This window comes from Phalangium opilio, unplaced genomic scaffold (assembly GCF_054372755.1).
Source record: "Phalangium opilio isolate 3A_F unplaced genomic scaffold, DU_Popi_V2 ptg000115l_1, whole genome shotgun sequence".
In the NCBI taxonomy this organism is placed as follows: domain Eukaryota; kingdom Metazoa; phylum Arthropoda; class Arachnida; order Opiliones; family Phalangiidae; genus Phalangium; species Phalangium opilio.
Genome location: NW_028324210.1, coordinates 18,379 through 44,597, shown reverse-complemented (window position 1 = coordinate 44,597; position 26,219 = coordinate 18,379). Strand labels below are relative to the sequence as shown.

The window sequence follows — 26,219 nt, the reverse complement described above, 5'->3', positions numbered from 1 at the left end:
CCGATCTCTTTAAAACTGAATGATGAGATCGAAGCCAGAAGGGGTGGTATAGTTATAAATCCCCAAAGGCCAGTGTTTTGGGCGAGAACCAAATGAGAAATGCCAGAAGCTGGTCTTTGCCTCGGAATATAATCGCGTAATCCCTTAAAACAAGCCATGAGAATCGAATTAGGTCGAATCTCGGGGCCACCCCGCGCGCCTCCGACCAGCCACATTCTCCCCTTTGGTTGTTAATATAGATTTTCGCCCTACGGTCTTAGTTTTTGCCGCATCTTATCTAATTACGAGGTTACCTAATGGATCTTTCCATTCCCCCCTCTTCCACGTCCCTGTGTTTTTATGGCCATCCATTGAACGCAATCAGTCACATTTTGACTCGAATCCTTTATAAAAACGTCGTGATATAAATTTTCCAGATTAAATTGATTCATCTCGGGGTCAGATTTGTCTAATTAAATTTATAAGCCCAACCACCTTGCCTTTTCTCGAAAATTATAACTATAACAACACTTGGGTGTTTTAGAACGTCGCGGCCAAGTGATATCCGTAGTCTGGTTCATTGTTCTTGAATTAAATCTCAATTGGTTCCCCTTTCACCTTTTAATCGGCCCCAAATTTTTTAATTTTCATCGTACGGTTCACCGAATTCTGGAGATAATTTAATTGGCTTGGAAGCAACAATAGAATGAATCTTTAGTCTATTTTTATTTCGTAGGATTTCGTTTCGATTTTATTAATTAAGGAAACGGCGTTCTACTTTTTTTTTAACTATAAACCGATGTTAATTTATATTTAGAAATTCGATTATATTTATTTTAACGAGTGAACGATATTGGTTATTATATTCCATAGTTTGTTTACCCCGTGGGAAAGTTAAAAACCATAGCGAGTAAAATTGAAAAACAAATGGGTTTTTAATTTTTTATTTACGAGAACAAATATCACGAAGAATCGGCACTGTACGTTATATTTTTCATATATCCTTACGTAGTTTTACGCAACGAACTGCCGACTCTCTGAAAATAAATAAAAATATCGAAAAGAGATGCCAGATCGAAAATAACTGTGAAATATTAAGGAAATTTTTATAGTAATATTAGCGTGACTTTTTTGTTTCAATCAAATAAAAGTGTAAAATAAAATTATTTTTATGAGATTCATGTGTTCGTGTTTAAAGTTTAAGTTAACTATACAAGTAAGTAGTTTTATTAAATTTTGGTTCAAGCTATGCGCCAACAATTCCCACGTAAAAAATATATATGTAATTGAACTGAATTGTTATTGTGTCGGTATCCCAGAAAGACTAAAGATAATTCTACTTATATCAAAAACGATCAAAATAATAATTATATAGGGTGCGTGTTATTATTAAGGTATAAGTCTAAATAAAACGGGAGTCGCTGCTGCGGCGTCGAGATCCTGTTCAAATATGATATTACCAAGATGATACGATACGAGCGCGGTTCGCTTCTTCTCTAAAGGGTGAAGATTGAATTTGGCCAGAGGCGACCATCCACCATGACCCGCTTTACATAAAGAAAACCGCTTAAAATTGTTACAACGCGGTTAACGCGCTCGCTTATAATTAAAATGCCAGACGTATACAACCATCTCTAACATTGTTTTTAATCGCGGAAACACACGCACGCCCTTCCAAACTCCACAAAGTCCATTTTAAATTAAGAGTTAAACCTCAAAACCTAAAATAAGCTAAGAAAAATGGTATAATTCAGTGTTTTTAACTCAAATGTTAATTACTTTCTTAAGACGAGTAAATTAAATTAAGTATTTGTTACGAAAATAGCAAAAACAATTAACTTCAACATTTAAATAATAAGAATATATTTTAAAGTATGTACGTGTGATAATGATACAATTCAATGCTTATAGTTTTCCTTAACAAGTTTGGCCTCCGATTTCTGTATAACTTTATAATGATCCCAGTAGTTTGGGGCGATTTCGCTTATTCCAATCCATTCTGGTAGATAAAAGACTTTATTCAAAGGATTTTCCAAATCGTACCATGAGCCAGGGGCTGTTAAATTGGCAGGGTAAACCGTTTCACCACCTGCCAGAAAAGCCGCCCAAAATCCGAAAGTTCCGTAATCTATAATGGTATGATTACAACGCGCTAAAACAGCCAAATCCAATCGGGCGGACACCGTTTTGTCCTGGAAGTACACGTCCTTGGATCGGAAATTTCGTTTGCACCAAGTAATCTCGTCACTGGTGACCACGAAGACGCAATTGGAATATCGCGACCGAAAATACCGAAAAGCTTTCGCGAAGAACGCTTTGGTCACCTCCCGCAGGTTGAAGTACTTGAGTTTTGACAGGAAATCTTTCCTACGGACATGCACGCCCACGAAAGTAATAACCCCATTGCGTTTTCCAGCGGCTTTGCGAAGAATTCTGTCACCGTGGTTTTGAAATTTTTTCGTGAACGTGAATTCTTGCCGAATTTTGGAGGCCACGTCGTAAAAGAAGGTGTAAGAAGCCGCGTACTGGTTTCCGGTAATGATATTAACGTCAGGGGGTATATTTAAGTCGACAGATTTGTTCAAGTATCTTCCAATGTCGTGACCTTTATAGTCTTTCTTAAGTAATTGACTCGATGTTGTTAAGGTGTATTCGAAAACGCCTTTCATTTCTTTGGTAATACATAACGGGGGAACTGGCGTTCTTTGGTTAAGTTTTGACAAACCGTAAAGGATAGCGTACATAAACATTTGATTTCCCAGTCTTCCTCTAGTACAAATTATGGTCAATTCTTTAGAAACTTCTCTGTCCTCATTAATGTCTGAAAATACAAGATTTTAAACATTTTGCCAAACATAAAAACATTGTAGAAACATACCATCGACACTATGTGAACTGTTCAAAACGTTTCTGTAGAATAAAAACAGAGAAACGGTCAGAAAACAAGCCAAAACGACGACTCTCCATCGTCTAAACCTCATTTTGACGACGTTTTTAAACTTTAGTTAGGCCTAACGTAACTTGATCTGATATTTTTAATGTCGAGTATCAAATTACGTGATAACTTTAATCGTTGAAGGGAAAAACGAGGTTCTAGTGCGGATGCACGTAGTAACAAGAAACGCGTGAAAACCCATAAAATTCGCGCGCGAACTTTCAAATTTGGCGGTAATTTTAAGTTCCCCATTTTGTCACTAGATAGCGCAACAAACTTAAAAGTTCTCAAGTTCACTCATAGATGGCGATACAATCTCGCAAAAACTCTTATTTCTCCCCCCTCTCTCCCTCACTACCCGCGAAAACTTTTAGCATCCCCTAACTTCCGTAAGCAATGCATTAAGCTAGTAGGTAGTGAGAAGCGGTTGCGAGAGGATGGATTAAAGATTTGTTGGGATTAAAGTTCGGTCTTTTGGCAATTATTTCGGATTAAACCGACTATACCATCGGATTTCGATGATTTTAAGGAATACCAGTCGATAAAAAATATACCAAAATGAAGTTTGGAAGCGCAAACTTCCCTATGAATGAAATTTGCCTAGTTTTAACGTTATTACTCGCGCTAATTTTTGAGAAACTCGATGCGTTCAACTTGGAGTCTAGGCTTCCTGTGATCAAACTTATAGAAAAAGACAATTATTTTGGTTTTTCGGTGGCCGAACATGTGATTACTACATCCAGGGATGGAAGGATTCCACTGTAAGTGTTAAATATTTAAATTCAACCATAAGCCTAACTCACTTTCCTAGTACCTTTTGAAAAACAAAACGAAAAAGAAAGAAACGCAACTTTGAGGCCCCCCGCTGTTTCTCCGCGTAATTTCATATCGCACGTTTATAATCAACCAAAAAGAAATCCGCGAAACCCACGTGTTAATGCAATTAACTTTAAAATTACCGAGAAGCCGCTTTTGACAGTTTTTATACCTAAAAAAAATAGACTAGAGATAGGATCGAAAAACCTTTCAAGGTAGCTTACAGAAGGGTCAAACACCGTGAAGGTCGGTAAATTCGGTACAAGAAACCCAAAAAAGTCTAGAGAGTAGACCAAGGGGGAGTGAAATAAAAAAAACTCTCCGAAATTTGGCCTCCCGGGCATTTTTATGAGCTTTCAAAGCTTTGATTCTGTTTCCCCCCTCTTAGCGTTACAAAGAAATAGTACCGAAAGGTACCTGTGGCTTTTTAGAGGTGCCCATTAAAGATTGGGGGACGAAATTTAGACCTGCTGCGCTGTTGTAACCTATAAAAAGGGCCCCTAAATATCCATAGAAAGCCCCTCCATTTCCATAGAATTCCCGAATAGGCATTATGGACCCCCTTTTTTTTCGCGGTTTTTTTTAACCCTTGCAAATTTTTTACCGAAAGTCTTGATAAATACAGAAACTGGATTCCGTAATGTAATCTCGAGACTCTTAAGCTCCGCTCTTAATATTGGTCTACCAGAAAAAGGGGCAATTTTTTTAAAAGTTTTCAAAGGGGCCTAACTTGCGTAATTGATATTATTAGGCATTTTTTGCAGTCCTTCGGGAACCACCCCGTATAAAATTCGATCCGTGCTTTTGAATACTCTGTTCTCCATTATAAGGGACGTATTTTTTATTCACCCAAGCTGATATTAATAGTACAGTTGTAGAACCTTGGACTTTGTAAACTGAGCGAGGTTTTTGAACCAGAAGGTTGTTGAAATTGAAGCGTTTATATTTTCTCGATTGTCTGGCATGGCACTGCCAATAAAACGTGTGTGTGTGTGTGTGTGTGTGTGTGCCACAGAGAGAGAACAGACATTTGGAATAGTCTAATATTTAGTTTTAAAACCACGTGACCATTTTACAATTTAAAGTAACTAGTTCCGAGAGCAAAGTCTGTCTGAACAACTGAGTGAGGTGCTGCCCTATTTCGTTTAATGTTTTTAAAAGTGGGGAAAAGTAATTGAACTGGTTTCGATAAAATTAGCTCGCTTGTAATGTTGTATTTATCATTATTATAAACCCTCAATTAATTATACTTCATTATGGATTTCGTTTTTTCGATTGTTTGGTAATTTGTTCCGAGGCTACTAATTAATCTTAAAACATTGACCCCATATTATAATGTCCTGTCATTTATATTTTGCTAATTATTAGGTTACTTTACGTTGAAATAGATAGTGTTTTAAACGGGGCTTCGCGGGGTTGCCAGTATGAGAGAGCGTCTCTGCGGGTTTGGAACTGAATCGAACAGAATCTGTTGAATTGCACTCTCGCAAATGACTGCCAACTATTTGAAGTTTCATTCCGTTTTATATAAGAAACACTCTTATTTGCGGGACATGATTAATCTGTTAAGATTTGGGGGCCCCTTTGAGAGGGTTTTTGAAATTGATGACTTAAGTTGGTTGGGGTTTAAGGCGGAGGAACCGAACGTTCTTGTATTTTGTACCTAGACTCGAACTAAAGTTCAAGTACGCACCCTTGAAAATTCCCTTAAACGGAAACTGGTGCCCCAACAATTATCAGATGTTTTTCTTTATTATTCTTTTCCAAGTTAGCTATAGGATTTAGTTTATACATTCATCTAATGTTATACAACACATTTCCCCCTCTGGCAACGGTTATCATGATCCACTTTAATAAAGATAGTTCTTAGATGTCTTGACCTACATATAGAGAGAGAGAGAGAGAGGCTAACTGTATGTCCAGCTAGCCGTTTGTCCATTTAAAACAAGCGAGCTTCCGGTGTCCGTCTAGGATTAGATAGTTAAGTGATTAAGTGACATTTTGTCATTTTCTAGGATTCATTTGCTAAAAGAAAACATGTAGGTCAAGACGTAGGTCCAGTCGTTTGTCCATTTAAAACGAGCGAGCTTCCGGAGACCGGGCAGGATTAGATCCATAGTTAAGTGACATTTTGTCATTTCTTTAGGATTCATTTGCTAAAAGAAAACATGTAGGTCAAGACGTAGGTCCAGTCGTTTTTCCATTTAAAACGAGCGAGCTTCCGGAGACCGGGCAGGATTAGATCCATAGTTAAGTGACATTTTGTCATTTCTTTAGGATTCATTTGCTAAAAGAAAACTTTTTATATAAGAAACCCTTCTACAGAACGTTAGTCTTATAATGAATGCCCTCCGTGTTTTGGGGTCAACTTCTAATACGGTTAGCCACGGAAATCGTTTCCACACGAGGGAACAAACTCTCTTGAAAATCGGCAAACTTCCAAAATCAATGCCAAAGAAAAGTTTTAAAGGCCCAGTTAGATCCCTACCATCTAACTTAAAGGGTTATCTCGAGCACTTCAGTGATATTTGAATTTGAACGAAAGGAAGGCCAAATATTTTCTTTATAATAACGTCTTGATAGAGCTAGAATCAATGGGGGAAGTCTGATGGAAGAGTAAGGAAGACAAAAAAAATGTTGTAGGAATAATCTAATAATCAACATCCGTTGTATTTCTTAAGGTCAACGTTTCTTTCCTTTCCTCGTCTCTCAATTGAGAATGTAACATTAGCTTTAATATTATTATAGACCTTACTTAGTTTTAATATAAATTAGCGCGGAAGCTATAGCTAGTCTAAGGCACTGTCTGAAGATGTGCCACGCATGATGCAAGTATTCATGGTTAGAAGTAAATAACCTCGAAGACATGAAACGCCTGTATTGTTTGTTCCTAGACATATTCCCAGTTTGCTTTGGCCACGAAATTCATGGGATTCTTAAGATCCTTTCAGACGGTAAAAGTTTTTGACTCATTTAGATGAATCAACTTGAGTTGAATAAACTTGTTGGACAAGTTGAATCTCCGAATTATAAATTGATCACTGACCAATTTTTGTTTGCTGACTCAACTTTTTGACCCATCTAGTTGAATCAAAAGTTGTATCGTCTGAACAGGCCTTTAACTGTTTTCATTAAACCGGTTTAAATCTTTCCTTCATGCACCTTTGGTTTAATCAGCTTCTGTCCAGGGTTGTCGATGAAGCGCGGGGAATGGCGCGTGCATGGTGCCAGTCACTATAAATACCTATTTAGGGGCCCACTCCAGATCATCCTTAACAATCTCGCGCGCGCACCAGGCAAGGCGCAAAAATGTATACGTTTTTTTCCCGCCGCCATCTCCTCTTATGGCTCGTGCCAACGCCACTTTATTTCGCCCCTTATGCAACTTTTCTCTCGGTATAATGCACGCGGACAAGTTCTTTATGCCATGAAGGAACCGAGGAACCACATTGCCCTTCTCGCACTTTGAAAATCAACCGCGTACTTGACTTTATTTTACTATTTTTCGCTCGCTTTTAGATTCCCGTGACACTCCTAACGTGTCCCAACTTTTTAAGACTCTCGGAATTAATGACATTCGCCAGAAAAACTTGTTTTTTATCTTTCTTGGGTGGATATTTTAACTTGTTTTAAAATTAAGATAATGCCGTTTTTGATTTGGAAGAGTCTGAATAGCAAAAATACCTAAATTGCAAAGTTCAAAAGGGTATGATCATTTTCGTAAAATACTTAGTGTATATTTCTATATTTGACTTTTGTGGGTGTAACCCTTAAAATCTTGATAACCTTGGTCACGGAAGTAGTGGTTAGGTTCTCGTGAATTATTTCCGTTTTATCTAAGATATTAAAATAATTATATTAGATTTAAAATAATTTTGTAGAAGCAACCCCTGTACGTGACTGGGAAATAACCCTTCTCCAATACGTTTTCGAAAGAGTTCGGGTCTGAACAGACGACAGATGGTGATGGCCATTTTGTAATTTAAAATTCCCTGATTTCAACTACAATTTATAAATTTAAAACAGTTAAATTTAAATACTATCGAAACCGTTACACTTAACGGACGGTTAAGTATTAAATCCAGTTTTAATAGTTTTGGCAACATCTGTTGTTGGTTGGTAGAGAAAAACACGTCAAATTTCACGATGCACGATCCATTCCGCCCACTCTTCTTCTCTAAGTTTTACGTTATAGTCAAATGAATCGTGCACTTGTACAATATTTCTTTTTCTTTTAAGAAATTGACCTCCTTCCCTATTTCCACCCTTGCTTTTCGGTCCACTTTTTTTTTTTCTCCAAATATCTGCCCATACTTGGGTTGCTTTCCTTCGATCGCGCCAAGAAAACCGAATTTTGAGGCCCTTTAAAAGGAGGAGAGAACTTCGATGCGGCTTTAACCCCGTCGCCATGGATGGATAGATGAACCTTAGGCCTAATTTTTCCCCTACAATTCGTGAATCTTCGATAAACACGATCAGGTAGACCACCGTATTAGATTCTCGCTTCGAATTCGGAAATTAATTCGTTATTGAGTCATTATAATCCGCTATCGCACCCCCCCCCTCCCCGTGACGCGGCATTACATCAAAAGACCCGATTGTAATTTAATTTAATTTGAATTGAATTGAACCGGTTTCGACCTTCAGCAGCTTTGTTATTGTTGTTATAATATATGCCTACAACCTTTTATTTTATTTATGTTTTTTTGGGTTGTATAAAAACAGGAAATATATATTCTTAGAAATGATTCAATCTTGTATGCCTGAATTGATTAATTAGAAAGAAAAAAATGTGGAGGGTTTGAAAAGCGGTTTCAGATTCTGATGAAAAAAACTGTTTTAATTTTGTTTTTCTTCTTTTAATATTGAAAATTTGACCTCTTTAAGCTTTCGGCAACAATCGTAAATACCAAAAACCCATTTAAAGTATCGGAAAACTTAAAATTGCATATTTCATGAGATGAGATGAGATGTTAAACGAGGCATACAGACTAAATTGCATATTTCATGAGATGATTATTGAGCAATACAGTCTATCCTAGGCCTATATTGGAATTTTAAATTCTGTTTCCCCTAAATTTTACTTTGTTTTCCACGTGCTCCCTCCCGAGAGGCGCGACACTTAATTTAAATCTATGTACAGTTCCTTATTTCATACTGAACCGAATAACGGCATAGTAAAGGCGCCCTCGGTTGCACCTCGGGTGGTAAACTGTCAAATTCAAATTTCAAAATTGAAGAAAAGGAAAATAATAAACTGTTAGAGGGGGAGGAGGTTGAAAGGGGTAAAGTTTGCAAAAGTATTCGAGCTCGTTAGTCCGCGTGCCAAAAGTACTTAATCCGACAAGAACCAGTCTTCAAGAGTACCTTCTAACGGTCTATAGTTACGTCGTTCAAAAACCCCTCGAAATATGTCGGATATTTGCAAAAACGTAAGACGATACCTTAAAAAGTCTAAACTGAAATTGATCTCGAACTTTGTTAAAGTCGGTGTGTGTATGTAATGGAACTTGCAGGGATGCCATATTGGGCTGGAAATCCGCCAATTGGGCTTCTTCTAAAAAATATTGGCTGGAAATAAACGGGTTGGCTGTTGGCTGGAAATTGAGCTTGTCGGGGTTTTTCTTTTAATTTCTGTACTTAAAATACCGCCAACAGGCGAAGATCATTAAAATGCCCAAAAAACTGACAAATGGTACTGTCAAACCATTTGTGTAGCTTATAATTCGTCAATTTATGGTTAAATAATGTGGTTTCATTTTATTTTGGGTTTTAAAAATGGTGTCAGTATGTAATATGCATTGAAATTTCTAAAAGAAAAACAAATTCCAAATTTTCACCATAAATTTTTGGCTTGTTTTTGGGGCTGGATTGTTTAAATCTTAGTCAGTTTTTGGGCTTCTTTTCGAAATATAGATTGGCGGTTTTTTGGGCTTGTTTCCAATTTGATTTTGGCGGGTTGAAGGTTTTCAATCTGGCATCACTGGGAACTTGCATCAAGGGCGGGAACTAGCTATAAATGGCGCGTACGTACCACTTTGCTGTATGGCTCACCACGCTTTTCCACTTCAATTCTACGAAGCGATAAATTTCCAAAATAGAATCGTAACGGTACCTTTACCCTGGGAGGCGAGTCACTTACGAAAATTCACCCCTATAGTTGGAGAAAGAAATCTTTTCTTATATTGGTATTATAAAGCTTAACTAACTTTTGGGGAAAAACTACGTAATTTAGTGTCAGTTTCCTAGGTAATGAATCCGCCTTCCATCAGCAGATATACTTAAATAGATATAACACTAATTTGGGAAAGAGAATTTTAAGAGAGTTATTCCTCCAGGACCTTTTCGACCATCCTTCCCCGTGCACTGCAGCTCCTGAGTCATTTGGTTGGTAGCGCTGCGGAATTTCAGAAAATCTGTTTAGTGTTATCTATAAGTAAGATTTTGCTTATATAAGCCCGTTTCTGGAATTAACCGCAAACTTTTTCCGTTGAAATATTCACGATGTATTCTGGAGAACAACGTAAAGAAAAAATGTTCTTAAACTTGTTTTGTAGTTTGCGAAAAACATGCATGCGTTTATATTTTTTCTTTTCTTTTAAAATTTTTTGATTTGTTGGGATTTTTGTTGGCAGTACAAAAAGCTGCCTATTGTCCTGTCTACGGCGTTCACCCATTCTATGGAATATTTATTATATTTGAAGAAAATGGCCCCCTAACATAAATAATGGAATATATATTCAACGCGTGGAGGAAGGTCTTGCTTGTACTGCGGGGAGTGAATCTTTATGGAAGTCCCGAGATTCTTTTTAATTCGAATTTACATTCAAACGGACCGTTTGGTCTGGGAATGGGATGAAATATTAGGTTAGGATAGGGTTAAAAAAAGGTTTCCCACCACCCGTAGTTTTACGCCATGGCCAGCTAGTGTTTGGGACCCTTTAGATACGCTAAAAAGCTTCCCAAATAAATATAACCCCAGGGGTGCATTTTTACCTCTCCGAGTGACGTATGTCACGGAGAGGTATTACACCGGCCGTGTCTGTCTGTCTGTGTGTGTGTCTGTGTGTCTGTGTGTCTGTGTGTCTGTCAGACCCCACGTGACCGCGTTCGCAGTTTGCGTATCGGAGCAAACAAATACCCGATATCCGGAACGCGTTCGCGGTTCACGGAAATTTGGCCATTCATCTACCAACACTAGTCTTTAATATGGCTTCTAAGGACCACAATCTGCTAGTCTTTGTCCATCCCACATGGACACTAGTCTGTATTTGCTAGCTTCCAAGCACCACCATCTTCTGTTCTTCGTCAATTTCACCTTGACACCAGCTTCTATGCACCACCATCTTCTGTCCTTCGTCAATTCCACATTGACACCAGCTTCTATGCACCACCATCTTCTGTTCTTCGTCAATTCCACATTGACACCAGCTTCAATGCACCACCATCTTCAGGTCTTTTGTCCATTCCACATGGACGCCAGTCAGTACATTCTGGCTTCTTTTCCTCCGTCATCGTTTGGTTTCAAGATATACGCGGCGATCGGCTAGGGTTACGAGAAACGTCTAGCCTCCCAATGGCAGGGCTTCCACCATCGGTTCACGCAAATGCGTTTTTATCTATTATTTGGTTTTAAGATATACGCGGCGATCGGCTAGGGTTACGAGAAACGTCTAGCCTCCCAATGGCAGGGCTTCCACCAAAGGTTCACGCGAATGCGTTTTTATCTATTATTATAATGGAAACGAAACGTATATATACCCCAAAATTTGAAAAAAGCGGGCAAGAGGGGTACCCTTCACTTTTAACGTCAATATTAGCAAAGTTTCGAAAGATAATAGGAACAACTTTATTTTAAACGATTTAACTATTTTTAAAGTTATTTACTGGCGATTAAAATAATTAAAAATAATTATATTTATTTAAATATTAAAGATAAACCCAAGTACCGAAGTCGTTAAATCATTGCCTCCTATATCTTTCTAGGCCCGTGCATTGCGTTATATTTCGTACATTGTCTCTTATATCTTTTTAGGCCCGTGCATTGCGTTATATTTCCTACATTGCCTCCTGTATCTATCTAGGCCCGTGCATTGCGATATATTTTTGAGAACAACAACCAAAATGGGAAGCTCCTCTCAGAACCATAATAATTTGTTTTCTCTGTTATATGAAATGAAAATATGGATAATATTTTCGGCAATTCGATTTGAATGGCTCTTTCTGATGTATCATTCTCTCAGCACTGTTCATAATGGACAGGAACGTAGAGATTCGAGACACTTGGAATTACGATAGTGTTTCAAATCCTCTGTAATGAGGGCTTAACGACTTGGAGTGACTGGAAAGATAGATACACATCCTATTTTTTAGTTGTACCATGCGTACCACAATGTTGCCAGGCGTTTATTGAAGGATGCTTGGGTACTTGGTACAGACTGTTACGTCTACCAAGTTTCCTAGCATCCAAGAATAAATAGGATTCATAGAAGCCAGTGTTATGGGCATGTCATGGGTCAAGTCGTTAAATATATCGACGCAGTTAAATAGCTGATGGCATTATTTTATCCACTTTCTCATTGCGTTTCGAGTGGAAGTTCAACTTTGGCACGGACGACAGATGGCGCTCTTAACCTTCTACCCCCAAAAATCGCTGTTGTCTGCTCGTTTTCCCCTTCCGCGTTTTTTCGTTATAAACTTATGATTTAACGAACTGTTAAGATAAAATTTCATATTTCCTAAGACAGATAAGCTTCTACTCCTTTCATATTACTCCCAGTTAGATTTAATGCTTAAAAAATATATTTTCAATAAAAACACCGCTTCCACTAGTGGATTTATACTCCTTGTTAGATTAGTGTAGGTGTAGAGAGTAATCATTACAAACGCTAAAAAATATATTTTCAAAAATGAAGAACATAGAACATTTATTCTATATCAAAAATATTTTGGTGGTAAGATTGCTTTAGAAAAATCCAAACGGCTAGATATTGGTAAAAAAAGACATGTGTAAGCTATTTGTAGATGAGATAATTGTTTTACATGTTTTAAATGAGACTAAAACTTCCACTATTGTGTCTAAAAAAGTGTTGGCCATGTATATTTTTTAAATATGACGGAATTGCGGTTGATATGATAGCGCCCTATTTGCGAAAAAAACCTTTTTTTAAACAGTTGAATCATTCTTTGATAGAATTTCGAAGGAAGAAGTTAAGTGTTAGATTTGCTCGATTAATTTTGTTCGGCAAATAATATAATTAAGCCTTACGTATTACTGAAGGAGATTGATTTTGCCAACCTTTGTGAGTATTTAACTGTTTAATAATTATTTTGGTTAAGTGGGAGCCTAGCTTATGTGTGATTGGGTTGTGGCTTCCATGTTTTGGGGACATTTGGTTTTTATATGGCGAGGTATGATTCAGCTTTGATATGGACAAATGTTACAAATCATACTGGTAGACTAAGAATGCGGTTGAGGTATAGCGAGAGAGTAGAGTTTCCACAACAATTGAGAGATATTGAAAAGGCTTGAACAATAGACTATTTTAAAATTCAATTCCTGCACTTGCAAAGAATTAAAAAAAGCGATAGATGCATATATTTAGGTTGTTTAAGGGGTAGTGATAGTCATCTCCACTCGGAGAGGTAATATTTTGGCTTTCCCAACTTGTTTAAATATGGGAGAACCCGGATTAGAATAAGTTGACTGTTTCAAAGCGAAAATGTTTTTAATTGAAGTTAATTCCAGGCTCGAGTAAGTTTTTGACCGACTAAAAATAGCCAATCCCGTAGTTATTAAGTCCAGTAAACTACTCCCGCAGTTACTAATTACTAGATCAGGGAAATATATCTGAAAAAAATCCCCTTGAAATGTCAGGGAGATCGGGTTTCCAAAAGTTGTAAGAAATTCCTTTTGATCGTTGTCGATCTGTGTGAAAATAATATTAATATCGATTATGGCAATCTTGTTCGATACGATAATCGAAGTTTGAGGCCTCTCCGCTCCCAATATCGGATTGATACTCTTTATTCTTGACTTTCACTTTCTTTCTTTTATAAAAAAAGGTGGGTGCCTCCCTAATCCTTCGTCACTTTCCCCAACTGTATAAAATTTATCCGGGCCCCATTTATGGGCGAAAAATTTACATTCTTTCAGAGTCTTAGTTTGGAATTTGTTAAGGCAAAGTTTAGTATATAAGAGTTAGTCCCTTGTATGGGTCTCCCTAAAATCACTTTACTTACGCCTGAAGGGAATGGCTTTTAAAAAAATAAAACAGTTGAGAGGAGAGGCGGTAGAGATATATAGGGAAGACTGACTATATCGTTGGCTCTTCCAGCTGTCGCACGTTGGGTGCATTTCCGACGTTTATTTTCGTTTTAATCACCCCCGATTCGGCTAGGATCATCCGTTTAATCACGGTGCTTCATCGCGGTACCGTGTTTCCGTGACTGGACCCAGTTTTTGACCCGAAAAAGGACATTTTTGACCACACGTTTTCTATTTACCTGGAGGCTCTCGTATTTTTCGTAGGTGGCTACCCTCCCCTTCCATTTTGGTTCCCCCCTCCCCCGGGTCACCCACCTGCCTTTAGCTAAACCATCCGCAGTTTAATAAGTGTGTAAAGTTAATATTGAATACTTTAGATTTGGTAGTATGGCATAGTCCGATTAGTACTTGGAAATACCTGTCTTTTTATCCAAATAACATTACATACACCCTGTTGTAGCAGGCGGTTGTTACCACCTCACTTATACCCACCTGAGTTGGTTGTTGGTGATGTCTTCGGACGGTGCTTAGGTTATATAAAATTGTTTTTGCGGGCCTCATATTTCGTTGAAAAGAGAGAAATTGAGAGAATAAGCGTTTTGCTTTTTGCAACCTTTTTTTTACGTGTAGATTTTTATTTTGATAAGTTTTGATGGATTAGGTTTAGTACTTACGTAACAAGGTGTGTTTCTCCCCCCCCCCCCCAGAGTTCAAACACGTTGTAAAATATGTCACGTGACACCAGTACTTTTTGAACAATGGGAATCTTTAATTAGTCTTTAAATGCTAATTGTATTAATTAATGTTTGAAACATTTATCAATGATTTTCGTCGTCACCCATGTCAATAAACTTCAATATCGCGTACAGATTGGGTATAGTTTACTTTTCAAGAGGGCCTCTTTGCCGAAAATTACACGTTCAGAATGTAGGTTAAACTTCTATTACGATACTGTTTTAAAAGCGATATCGAATGATGAATTGGGCTTTGTAATTGACCCCAAAAATGCCAATCCCCGTGTCTTTTGAAGTAAGTTGAACTGCACTAACGTTTCTGACTTTTGGAAGTACCATGCACGTTTTTGGGTGTGGATCGAGGCATCCCTGGAAATTTAGGTGTGCATCTTCTAACTTGTAGAAAGACTATATCTCTTCTGTGAAATTCTATTTTAAGAGGCGTTGAAGTCGCCCTAACCGCCAGGCAAGAGAGAGAAGACGTTTCTCGGCTTGCCTTGATTAGTCTTATGTAATTAACCGAGTACAAATTCCGAATTTGTTATGGGCTGTAAAGAATTTAAGAGAGAAATTCAATTTTCTACTTTTCTAGCTCTTATACCCCTGGGGGGAAACTCGAATTATAGTTTCTTCTTTTTCTTTTTTTGGTCCCGGGCCGGTGTACTGTGTAATTACATCTATCTTAACACGTCATCTTAATTATACAGACCCCCGTCTACGGATGCGAAATAAATTTAATTACGGAAAATATTATAATAGCTTCTTTGTGTTTTCTCAAAAATGCGCGAAAGAGAAGCGCGATTATTTTGGAAAATGACGAGTTTTGAATTGTAAGGAACCAAACGTCAATAGTACTTCGAAAACATGGCGGTGTGGTGTACAAAAACAATGGGATAATGGAGTTCTTCTCTGGTTTTTGTTTCCCGGCATGCTTAACCATGTTATTAACAAACCTAACATGCACGTATTTGTGTAAAGATGGCATGTGCTATAAGGAAGGTTTCATCCTCTACCAGCACGCCCTAGTTTTACTTTTAAAGTTTAAATCTGTAAAAAGAAATGGTTTATTTACATTATAATTTGTTTATCCCTTACCACTTGGACCAGATGCAATTTTAAAAGTTATCTTTATCTTTTTACAAGGATTCTTCATTGGCTTATTTTGTTTTCTTTGCCTCAAGCTCTTTCTAAAGATTTTTTTACGATAACGAAAGTCCATTGCTTGATGAAACATTGATTGATACCTAAACTATATAGCCGAGGCTTTTGATGACTAATTTGAATTAAATTTAGACTTTGTCATATTGTTTAAATTTTACCGCGTAAGCTGTTTCTATTAAAAATCACTCGAATTTCGTTTAAGAGTATGAGCCATCAAAGCTGACTGCGCGTTTCTGTATCTACAGACGTAACATACCGCAGGATTTTTCACTCTCAAATTATTTTCTTTTTATCATGACGCCACGCCATGCATCCAGCCTTTGAGGATATGACTCAAAAGAGCTCGAAAGAGACTTAAATCCCGTTAGATCGGCTTCCCCTCGCCGCATTCACTCTCCCAATCTATTTCCGAAATATCAAGGGGGTCTATTGAGGTCCAATCGTCCCGGGAACCCCTAGGCAATCGCGTCACCCCTATCGAATAGGCACGAGATGCTAACGGGGGTCACTCGCTTTGACCTTTCTATATAACCGACCCACACGGCCGGACATTGTTGTAAAAGGGAATCCAGAGTCCAGACAGTTTAGTTATGTATCGTTAGTAACAGTATCTTTCTGTATTTGACCATGTATTTCAGATTAGCGGGTTAACTTGACGCGCCCAATCCCCTTCGATTTACATCGTGGCATTTGCATCGAGTCTGACTCAGATCATACTTGAATATTTTGGAATGTTCCTAGGGTGCGTTTTAGGGTCTTTAGGGATTTGAGCTGCCCTTAACTGGACCTTGACCAGTGGGGGAATGAACTTGATACTTAGTAGGCCTAGTACTTTATCAATGATACGACGCCAAGCATCAGACATCTCGCGCTATGCTCGCGACTTAATTCTTCTTGGAACAGTAATTGTAGTAGGCCAACGTGTCTCGGAAATACGCTAGAAGACAAAGGAAACTTTTCATATTTGTGCCAAGAAGAAAGAGTTTTTAGCTTTGATATTGGAATTTAGTCGAGTGTTGGTTTCCCAATTCTGTTATGACCTTGTATGGAATTATTTTACATAATGAGGGATTCCAGAATTAATTCCTAACAAGTAGTTAGTTAACTAAGACGTCTCTCATTTTAACCAGTGACAAATTAGGCATGGTTTGACAGTCATTTTCGCCAACGAATGACGTAGACCGGAAGTTAACCCCGGAGATATTTTATGTATTTTTAAGAAATAAAATTAGTCTTCCAGGCGCGCTATCTAATCGCGCTTCGAAACATCCTCAAACAAAAACCGGAAGCTTTTAGTATCACGTTGCTGGCGGTGGCGGATGGGAACCCCTTTTAAGTAACTTGAAACAAAAAAAAAATTACTAAAACTTCTTGAGAGCTGTGTCCATAACATAATTGATAATATTTTTCTCTCCTCTTATAATATTTGGTTTGGGGTGGAGCTTGGAGAGGCCCATTAATGGATATTAATGAAGAACCCATGGTGGTAACCAACTCATCCACCACCCCCTTTGTGTGTGTCCATATTTCACTTTCAAGCGCTGTAGAGTTCATGTGGGAGGCTTATATTGTTAGTTTTAAAGCATTGAATATTTTTTTCAATCCGTTTATGGCACAAAATTGTCAAATGTTTTGTCAGCGTTGGTTATTAATTATATTACCTACCACCCGCCGTAACTTCCGCTTTTATTACGATATATGTATATTTTTATGTCCTTTTTTAGAATCTATATGGATGAGTGGTGGCAGGTCACGTGGGTGTTGATTAAAACGCTTTATATGGGGTACACTCTTCTCTTTTTATTTTAACCGAAAGGTGTTCCGTTCTATCACAAGTTGCCAGCCAAATCCCTTAATTTATGTTATCATTTTATGATCGAGGGGGTGGATATTCTTTATTCTCTATTCTGGGTTGAGTTTGAAAGAAAGCTATTCATCTGAGTTGTCGAGTAAATGTCCTCTCTCTCTCATGGGGTGAATAAACAGCTGGAAAAATTTAAATTTATATGGATTTGCCATTAATTTTATAAGTAATTCTTTTGAGGATTGTTTGAAGGGCTCGGTTGTGGTTTTTTTCAGTGGTCAAAAGAATCAATTTAACCTGAATCACTCGTGACTTCACGCTCTTTTATATTGAATATACACTTAATGATGTGACTACCGTTACTATTATATTTTGTTTTACTCGGACGAAGACGTCCAAGGCCTAGAAAAACCATTAATATTCGTGGTATAACTTATAGGCGAGACTAATGTTTGTTATTGGTCTGGGGAATTTCCCCCTCTTAACTGACCACGGAAACGGGTGAATCGGGTTCCCCCGGACCCTAATACGTAATTGGGGGGGCTATTACGTTACACTCGAAAATGAGATTGTTGCATTATAAATGCCGCTTTTTGTGGTGAGGTATACAAAGACCATAGCTGATTGCTTTTGCTGTGTCCCGGGTCGGTCTGGGATTGGAGTATATACACTCCTGGTCAGTTTAAAAGTAGCTTTACACTATTGATAAAGGCTGGGTGACCCTTCTTTATGTCTTATGGTAATGCCAAGCAACATTGCAATGTAAAACCGATATGGTCATTAAGGCTGTTGTATAGTCTTTCTGGAACCATAGTGTTCCGTGAAAGGCGGGCGAAGTTTCGTTGTCATTAATGTCTAGCCACGTGGATGACTGGGACACGGCGCCCCATATTTTGGTCCCATCCCCCCCCGTGCAAACGATTTACGTAGACATGCTTTTAACCTTGGCCTATTGATACCACCACCACTATAGTTTTAAAACCAGGGAGTTGACTCGGGTTGAACCGTACCGTGCTTAAAATATACGGTACGATTTTATACCCTCGATTTAATGCGGACCGGTTCCTCGGTCTGTCTTTGGGATATAAAATTCAGAAACGCCATTACTCCCTCCCTGACTTCATTGTTGGCCATGCTTGAAGGGAGACTGCATTGAGACATGGCATGGGTCATATGATTTTCTTCGCTTTAATATGGTGTGAATCCTGGCTTGTTAACGTTTAAACGCACTCTTGTGTTTATAGTTGGACCTCATTGTCAAGCAAGGTCGCTTGTAAATGTAGTTAAGCCGTGTTTCTATATATTGTTTTGAAGCTGAAGTCCCACGCGTTTAAGGACTTGTAATGTTTAGAACTTTAGGGATTAGGTTTAGTTTTGGAACGTATCTAGAAAAATCTATTTTGGAATGGCGAAGGCTTGGATTCTCTGATCTCATTGCAAACAGCGCTTTAGTTCTCACTTGTTCTAATTAACAGGCGAAATTTACTTCCACAACGTTTATTTAAGAAAACATGACTAAACCTATATACACAAAAGGGTCCCCCTGTTTTTAAAAGGTTTTTGACGAGAAACCTTAAGTTTCTGTCAATTTTTAAGAAAGATTTAACTATAGCAACGCGCTTTAGAGCTTGACGGATCTGTTTCTCTTAGGATACACCAATCGGAATGTTCTTTTTCTGATGCCAATCTCCCGCGATGTTAATAAGTCAGTTTGGCCTTTATACGTATTGCAAACTCGACGTGAACTAATTTGAAATGACGCTTTTGTTGTCGCAGCGATAAAGCGATCTTTCTTTTGGCCCTCTGCCCTAGTTTCGTTTAACCACTTTAAACCTTAGAAAACTTAAAACTCTGCGAAGAGATCTAAACTTTTGGAAAGTCGGATCGTTGCTCTGAAAAGAGTTTTGGCTCCGTGACCGCGTACAGAGTCAAACCGGAAGCGTCCTTGCTCTTTTGGCACGAGTCCATTTTTGAATTTTCATGGATGGCGGTTGTATTTATTGTGATTAGTCATTTAGTCAAATTAGGAAACCCGACTCGTTTCTAAATCTGTCAAAATGATGCCTGCTCCTTAAATGACCCCTATTTGACCCTGCATCTCTAAACACCCCTTTACCGTGTCACCGACAGATGTCTCCGTGTTTGACCCCGGCCGACCATTAACAATATAGTGGCCGCAATATTAGGGGGGAGCAATTTTAAATATCCTCTTATTGAACCATACTAGAGGTTGAGTTGTTCATCAGTCAAGTTGTAGCCTTTCAGACAGGGAGGGACTAAACTTGCAACCGCGGTCGTGTGTCCGTATAGTCGGGGTGGCATTTGACACGCAACTGATAAAAGGGTATGTCCCGAGTCCCTGACAATACTGTCATCGTCTCTACTCGCGTCCGTAATTGGACGATGGAAGGGTTAGATCAATCCGAGCTGATTTCCTTTTTCGAATGACTCACTAGTTGGATTTCATTCTTTTTCCTGTATTTTGAAAGCTTTGTTAATTGAATGGGCATTCTTTACAACATCTAAATGCTGTCATTAAGCCCACATAATTAAATTTTTGACGCAACCGGCATAATTTCATCTTGAGGAGTTTGATGTCCGGGGGCGATGGACTTTCGATTGCTTGGGAAAAAATGTCAACTAACCATCCGCGTTTACTCTAGCGTAATAGTCTTTAGAATTATATCGTTTCATTAACTATACCAGGCTACTTACTATCTGTCCCGTAGCAAGCAAGCGAGCGAGCAAGAAAACCAAGGGGTTTCGCTCGGTTGACTCCGCTAGCTAGGGGTATAAGCTTTCGCCTTCAAATTCGGCCATGCGTAAGTCCCCCAACCCAAAATGATTACTAGCTAGCGCGATCTGACTATAGCTTTCTTACTACGGTAACTGCGCGCTCCAATGAACGCTTAGTAACTAAGCAAGGAGTATTTAGTCGAGGATATGCCTCGGTGTTAATATAATGGATCGTATTACCCTAGATTCTTTACTCCATATACTTTAAGATCGTACCTATATAGTTTCCCTGGTGAATTTTAAGAGTTGCGAATAAAGGAATTTCATGGTTTGACGCTTCCGATAAGCTTCTGCCCGCTCCCTTATTTTGGTGGCTTGACCCCTAGGTTTGACCTTTGGCGCCAAAGAACCGTCCCAAAGCCCCAACTGCATGCCGTATTTTGATTATCATTCCCAAACAGTTGTAGGTTTTCCAACCCAAGCTATAAATTCGGGAATTTTACGTTCAAACAAAATACAACTCTGCAGACCCTACCCTTACCATTCTTATCATCCGCGTTTTGACTGTCAATATTGGCCCCAAACCTTCCCTCTATACTTATCGAGAGTTTCGCTTGGTATCCCTGAACTGGCTGGCACCAACCACCCAATTGAAGTCGCGTCTCGGCAACCCAACAATTGGTAAGAAATTCCTTCGTGGGGCCTATAGCTTTTTTTCGGCTGTCTTCTTATTTCTTTCTTATACGGACAAAAAATATCTATTTGAGTGTCCCATTCCAAGTATACTTCAGTAAGAATGACATTCCTATCGCCTAAAGGTGGCCCCACACCCAAAATACCTTAACCGCGTGCGCGTGACTTTTCCATCTTAGAATTGTAACAAAATTCGGTAATCTTCTGGTGGGATTAAATCCGGACTTTATCACCCGGAATTTGTTCGGATTTGCCATGAATAATGAAACATAGAGAGCCTAAAATCAAAGTTAATAGACTAATCCATAAAGTTAAGAGGTAAACCTCTATTTTCTGCTTGTGCCTTGTTGTAAACTTGGCATTCTTGAAACAGTCTATTGAAGATGTTTAACACCATGGCTCGCACCATGGTTCAAAATTCAGATTGAACCGGAGTAAATTCATTCATTATCTCTGCAATATTATAATCCCCGTGATATTGAAGTAAATTCGAACTTCAGGCATGACCCAACACTAATGCTATACTACCAAATTGGCTGTAAATTTTTTCGTTATCATTTTTTGACATTATATGACGGATACAGGAGGGACTTTATACTCCATGGTATTTTATGTTGCGAAATCCCAAATCTACTTTTTCTTCTGTTTGGATCTCGAGTTTAATCCCGTGGACCCGTGAGCCACTAGATTTGAGGCCGGCGTCAAAAAGAGAGAGTGTGTGTGAGAGAGAAAGGGTATTTGGGTTGTTGTTGGCCGGTTGTCTTTGACATCACATTGCGAAATTCTTTTTAGCCAGAAAAAAAAATCCTAATCCCAAGTATAGATATGAAGGGATATAATACGAAAGGCTTAAAGAAAACCGTCGTCTAGATTTTTTTCATCGTGATTAACACTCAACGACGGTTGAAGCTTTATGAATGGTGGTTATACGTCTGAAACAGACCATTGGTTTAACGAAGTTAACATCTGTTATAAATTCATCCAAACTCAATTTTCTTTTCTTTTTTGAAAAGTCTTTCAAGTCGCGCTGTTTGTCAAATTTAAAAACGTTGTCAAAACATTGACGGAAACTTAGAATTGGCCATCTCGATTCGTACTAGATTTTAAACAAGTTAAAGAAACGATTTCAAGTAGACTTTCTGGAACTATTTCAGAAAATTCTTCCAACATACTTATCGCTCGATCTTTGCAAGAGAAGTTCTCGTTACGCTTGACAATTTCATTGCTATCATAATCGTGTGTAATTTATCAACGAAATTTTACATTTGAAAAGATTGCACGGGATGTCTCGAATTGGGACACGTTTCTCGTTTAATAATGTAGTTGTAAATATATAGATTTTTATCGAGAGATTTCTGGTTTTATTTGGAGATCATGGGCCACCAAATGAATAAAGACGCGACTCTTCCCTATATATATAAATCTTGTTTACGATTCCAAAGGTTGTTTTCGCTACCGCTTCCATGTTTAGATAAAATCGGAAATGGATTAACCCGAAGTTTTTGTTCATACATATCCGGGGATGCGCACCCAAAAATTAATCGAACAGAATATACTAAAAGCTTTGGCAATTACTCTTGTCCGCGCACTATCTATTTTCGGTGTTAGTTTACTTCTGTTTGGAATGAATAAAAGTCGTTTGATTGGCCGCTATTTATTACTTGCCCCGCATGTCCCTCGGGTTTATTGAGAAATATCGAGTTGACGTCTGGGGACTTATCTAAGAATTAGGAACTAACGCGGTCGAACATTACTACCACGTTCCAAGGGTCAATCCAAATACCCTAAAGTACATTACATCTAATTTATTTGACAGAACGTAGCGGTCACAAACTCTATCCCCCTCCGCTACTTGAAGTGGTCGCCAGACGTTTTCTTAATTGCTTTTCTCCATCGATTCCTTCTATCCCCTCACCCTCCCAACCTAAACTTCGGACATGAGTAATTAGGGATAGCCTTGACAATTTTATTGATGACTTAACCTTTTTAAGGGTTATATTAGTTTATTAGAGAGGTTAAGCGACTGATATAATTTCTTATTTTAGCTTAGTGTACGTTAAAGGGGTAAGAGAATTTCCTCTTTGTGATTAGCCCCTCGGCTGTCTTCCTTCGATGTTTATACTACAACGTGGGTAAATTCCCCAGAATCCCTCCTACAACTTAAATTATTTAAATTAATTTAAATAATTAAGAGTTTAAAATTTATTTGGTAATCTTTCAAATATGTCGGTGATAAATTAAATTTTACAAATTCGGCGTAAAGGTCTTCGTCAATACTGGTTTCCTCTCTGTTTTATTTTGACATCCCACATCCAACATTTTTTTAAAGGTGAAAGAAAATTCACCGTTTATTCGCGAGAATTTTTAGCAAAATCGTTTGACATCATTTTCCATATTTGAAAGAAAGTGAGAGAGGCCGCCCGAATCTGTGATTTCCCCCTCCTCATCCTCATCCTGCTGCATCCATTTCTAAAGAAGAAAACGAGTTTTTTTTTAAACTTTCTTGGTTATGAAGTAATCTTCCACAACCCCACTCTTCCTACTACGAACTGAGACTACGTCACGACCTTTTACAACTATTTTCATGACGTAAAAATATCTAATATAAATTCAAGAAGGCGGACGACTACCTACGCCTATCTTTACCAAAAAATATTTCCTCGTCTAGTGAGAAAAACGTTCAGTTTGAAGAAAAAACCAAAAAAAAAAAATAATTTATTATAGATTACCCAATCACCCTATTGAGGTTTTCGACTTTTAAGGGGTTTTCTTTCGCGACAGAAGTTTATAGGTCGATTTCCTAACCATTATAGCATGGCCTTGTAGTTGAACTTTGACGTATTTTCCTAATGGAAGCAGAACTAAATTAAACTTGGAAATATTTTTCACTTTTAATTATAAAAGTAAAGGATGATACCAATTCGCGTACTTGTAATAAGTTCGCAGTTGTATTTTGTGTAGGAATTGGATATTGACTATCAATTTCTGTTGTGTTGAAATACCACATTTGTACTTTAAAAGACGATCAATTACACGGACGTTTTTTTCATTTTGACAGTTTCTAAATGGGCCACCTTAATGGGCCGATGTTGTTTAAGATTATCTTTAAAATAGAGACCCTTTTCATATATTGCAAACAATATATTAATAAAAAAAAACAATGGGTCGTATTTCACTATTTCTATAATAAATTCTAGGTCGGAACTCTTAACAATATTTTTAGATCTGACTTAAGAAATAAAGACATAACACTTAGTTTCGGTGTTGAGAAGGGCGCATGCGTCGCGTACTCTCTGCCCTATTTATAGAGGATTTTTTTTCTTCTTTTTCTCTTCATTTTTTTTCTCATCCTCGAAAAATTTCTTCTTTTCCATGTGGGGAAGCTAAGCATGGTGGAAGTTAAGTATTTCCATCTCTAGGTTGTTTGGTCAGTGCGTTGGATTCGTTTCAACATGAATAATTATCTCTCTATTTTGCCATTAAAGAAAACCCGGACTTATAACCCGTTTTAGTATTTAAAATATTCATGGTGTTTATGATAAATTCTTGAATGTTCCTTTAACTTGAGGGGTTGGCATTTCTCCAGGAGAAAGAAGGAAATTTTATACTTTTTTTTTTTTTACTTCCTCGGGTTTACTTCCCCTCTCACACATAACACTCTCCTATCCCATCGTCCCGTTCGTTTTTCCTCTTCATTGAAGTTTTGATATTTTTTGTCAAAAAAGGAAGGATGAATCATCCCACTTGCAAAATTCTATTTAAAAACAAAGGTGGTGTAACAATATTTTATGGACTGTCCCTTAAACTGGCACTCTCCCTTTATTTTTATAACCTACCTGGCTGGTGGTTTTAAAAAATTCTACCCATGACGTCAATGATGACGTCGACGAAAAACCCGAACAACGTAAACATCGTGAAGATGGACCCACGAGTGGTCCACGTGTTTGTGCGCGAAAATAATAACGCGCTCGCGCTATATAAAGGGTCCCCGACCTTTGTTAACTCGCTCTCTCTGACTTTCACCTTGGTCCTGCTTGGTCGGACTCTGTCGCTGCAGCCCTCGGGCGTGGACCCTTCGGGGCCACGCCGCGGTTTTATCGTAAAGTCTCCGGACTTAAACTTAATCAACGCGCCGGTACATGGACGATCTACTTTTCGCGCCGGACGCTTTTGTGCGGGTCATCATCAAACTCGTAATTATAAACTGAACTATATTTTTATTTAATTAAACCCAGCCAGGGTTACGAACTATTTTTATTTCAAATTATTAAAACTATTATTATTTTTATTATTTCAATGACGACAGTTTTATAATTTTAAAAAGCATTAAGCTTTCTTCTATTTGATTATAATTTCCTTTAAATTTATTTATCCCCTAGACATTAAAACGAACCAATTTAATAAAGTTTAAATATCTTAAGTTCATACTTATTTAAGATATCTATTATTATTATTCTTATTATTATTTAAAAACTGTCTCAGTGGAATCCATAGATACAATAAGAGATAGGGGAATGTTTAGAACTGGGATGAACTATATAGCAAGGAACACATTTCAATTTGAAATTACACCAATATCTATGGTTAGATACTGTTATTTTAGTATGACGGTATTAAGGGTCCACTTTGGTCTCATCTCAGAGTGGGAAAGAAAAGAAAAATGATTCGAGTCAGTTCTTGATCGATTCCAATTTCGCTAGCCCTCCTCCCCCCCCTGAGATTTTTGCTCCTCGCTACTTCCGCTTTCCTCATCCTCCAACATCCCTAACTCCATCTTCATCTCGTCTCTTTCTCCGGGATGGCATCATCTTCATCTTGAGCTTCCCGTCTCTGAAAAATCGCAATCCCAGTTTCAGTTTTCGTGACTCTCCGTACTATAAATCAGAGTCTCGCTATATCGGGTCAGGCGTTAACTTCCCCCGGTGACCTTTGACCCCTATCTATGTATATTACTCCTATTTATAGAGATTTTGTTTCGAAGATGGTTGGTTTGACTGTCACGAATATTTGTATTTCCGGTGGATGAAGACACGTCTCTTTATACATTTAACTGCTGTGTCTCCTCGCCACAACGACCATGGTTTTTTTTTTGTC

The 26,219-nt window shown here is 38.1% G+C and overlaps 2 protein-coding genes across 3 annotated transcripts in view; one reads left to right on the top strand and one right to left on the bottom strand.

Annotated features, from left to right (window-relative positions):
* Positions 1–907: 907 nt before the first annotated feature.
* Positions 908–3,034, bottom strand: LOC149623031 (galactoside alpha-(1,2)-fucosyltransferase 2-like). The gene is made up of 2 exons (XM_089853451.1): positions 2,858–3,034; positions 908–2,800 (listed from the first exon to the last, which is right to left on the bottom strand). The coding sequence occupies exons 1-2, from the start codon at positions 2,958–2,960 to the stop codon at positions 1,878–1,880; spliced, it is 1,026 nt and encodes a 341-aa protein (XP_089709577.1). The 5' UTR covers positions 2,961–3,034; the 3' UTR covers positions 908–1,877.
* A 270-nt stretch (positions 3,035–3,304) lies between these two features.
* Positions 3,305–26,219, top strand: part of mew (multiple edematous wings) — a 37,791-nt gene continuing 14,876 nt past the window's right edge. For both annotated transcript variants that reach the window (XM_089853466.1, XM_089853465.1), the window contains exon 1: positions 3,305–3,675. In XM_089853466.1, coding sequence (XP_089709592.1) covers positions 3,473–3,675 — 203 coding nt within the window. In that variant the 5' untranslated portion in view covers positions 3,305–3,472. The remainder of the gene's footprint in view (positions 3,676–26,219) is intronic.

Bases quoted from the DNA above. Each gene is read 5' to 3' on its own strand.
- LOC149623031 (XM_089853451.1), bottom strand. From the start codon at position 2,960: ATGAGGTTTAGACGATGGAGAGTCGTCGTTTTGGCTTGTTTTCTGACC. The intron at 2,801-2,857 runs GTATGTTTCTAC...TTGTATTTTCAG, and splicing joins CAGTTCACATAGTGTCGATG to ACATTAATGAGGACAGAGAA.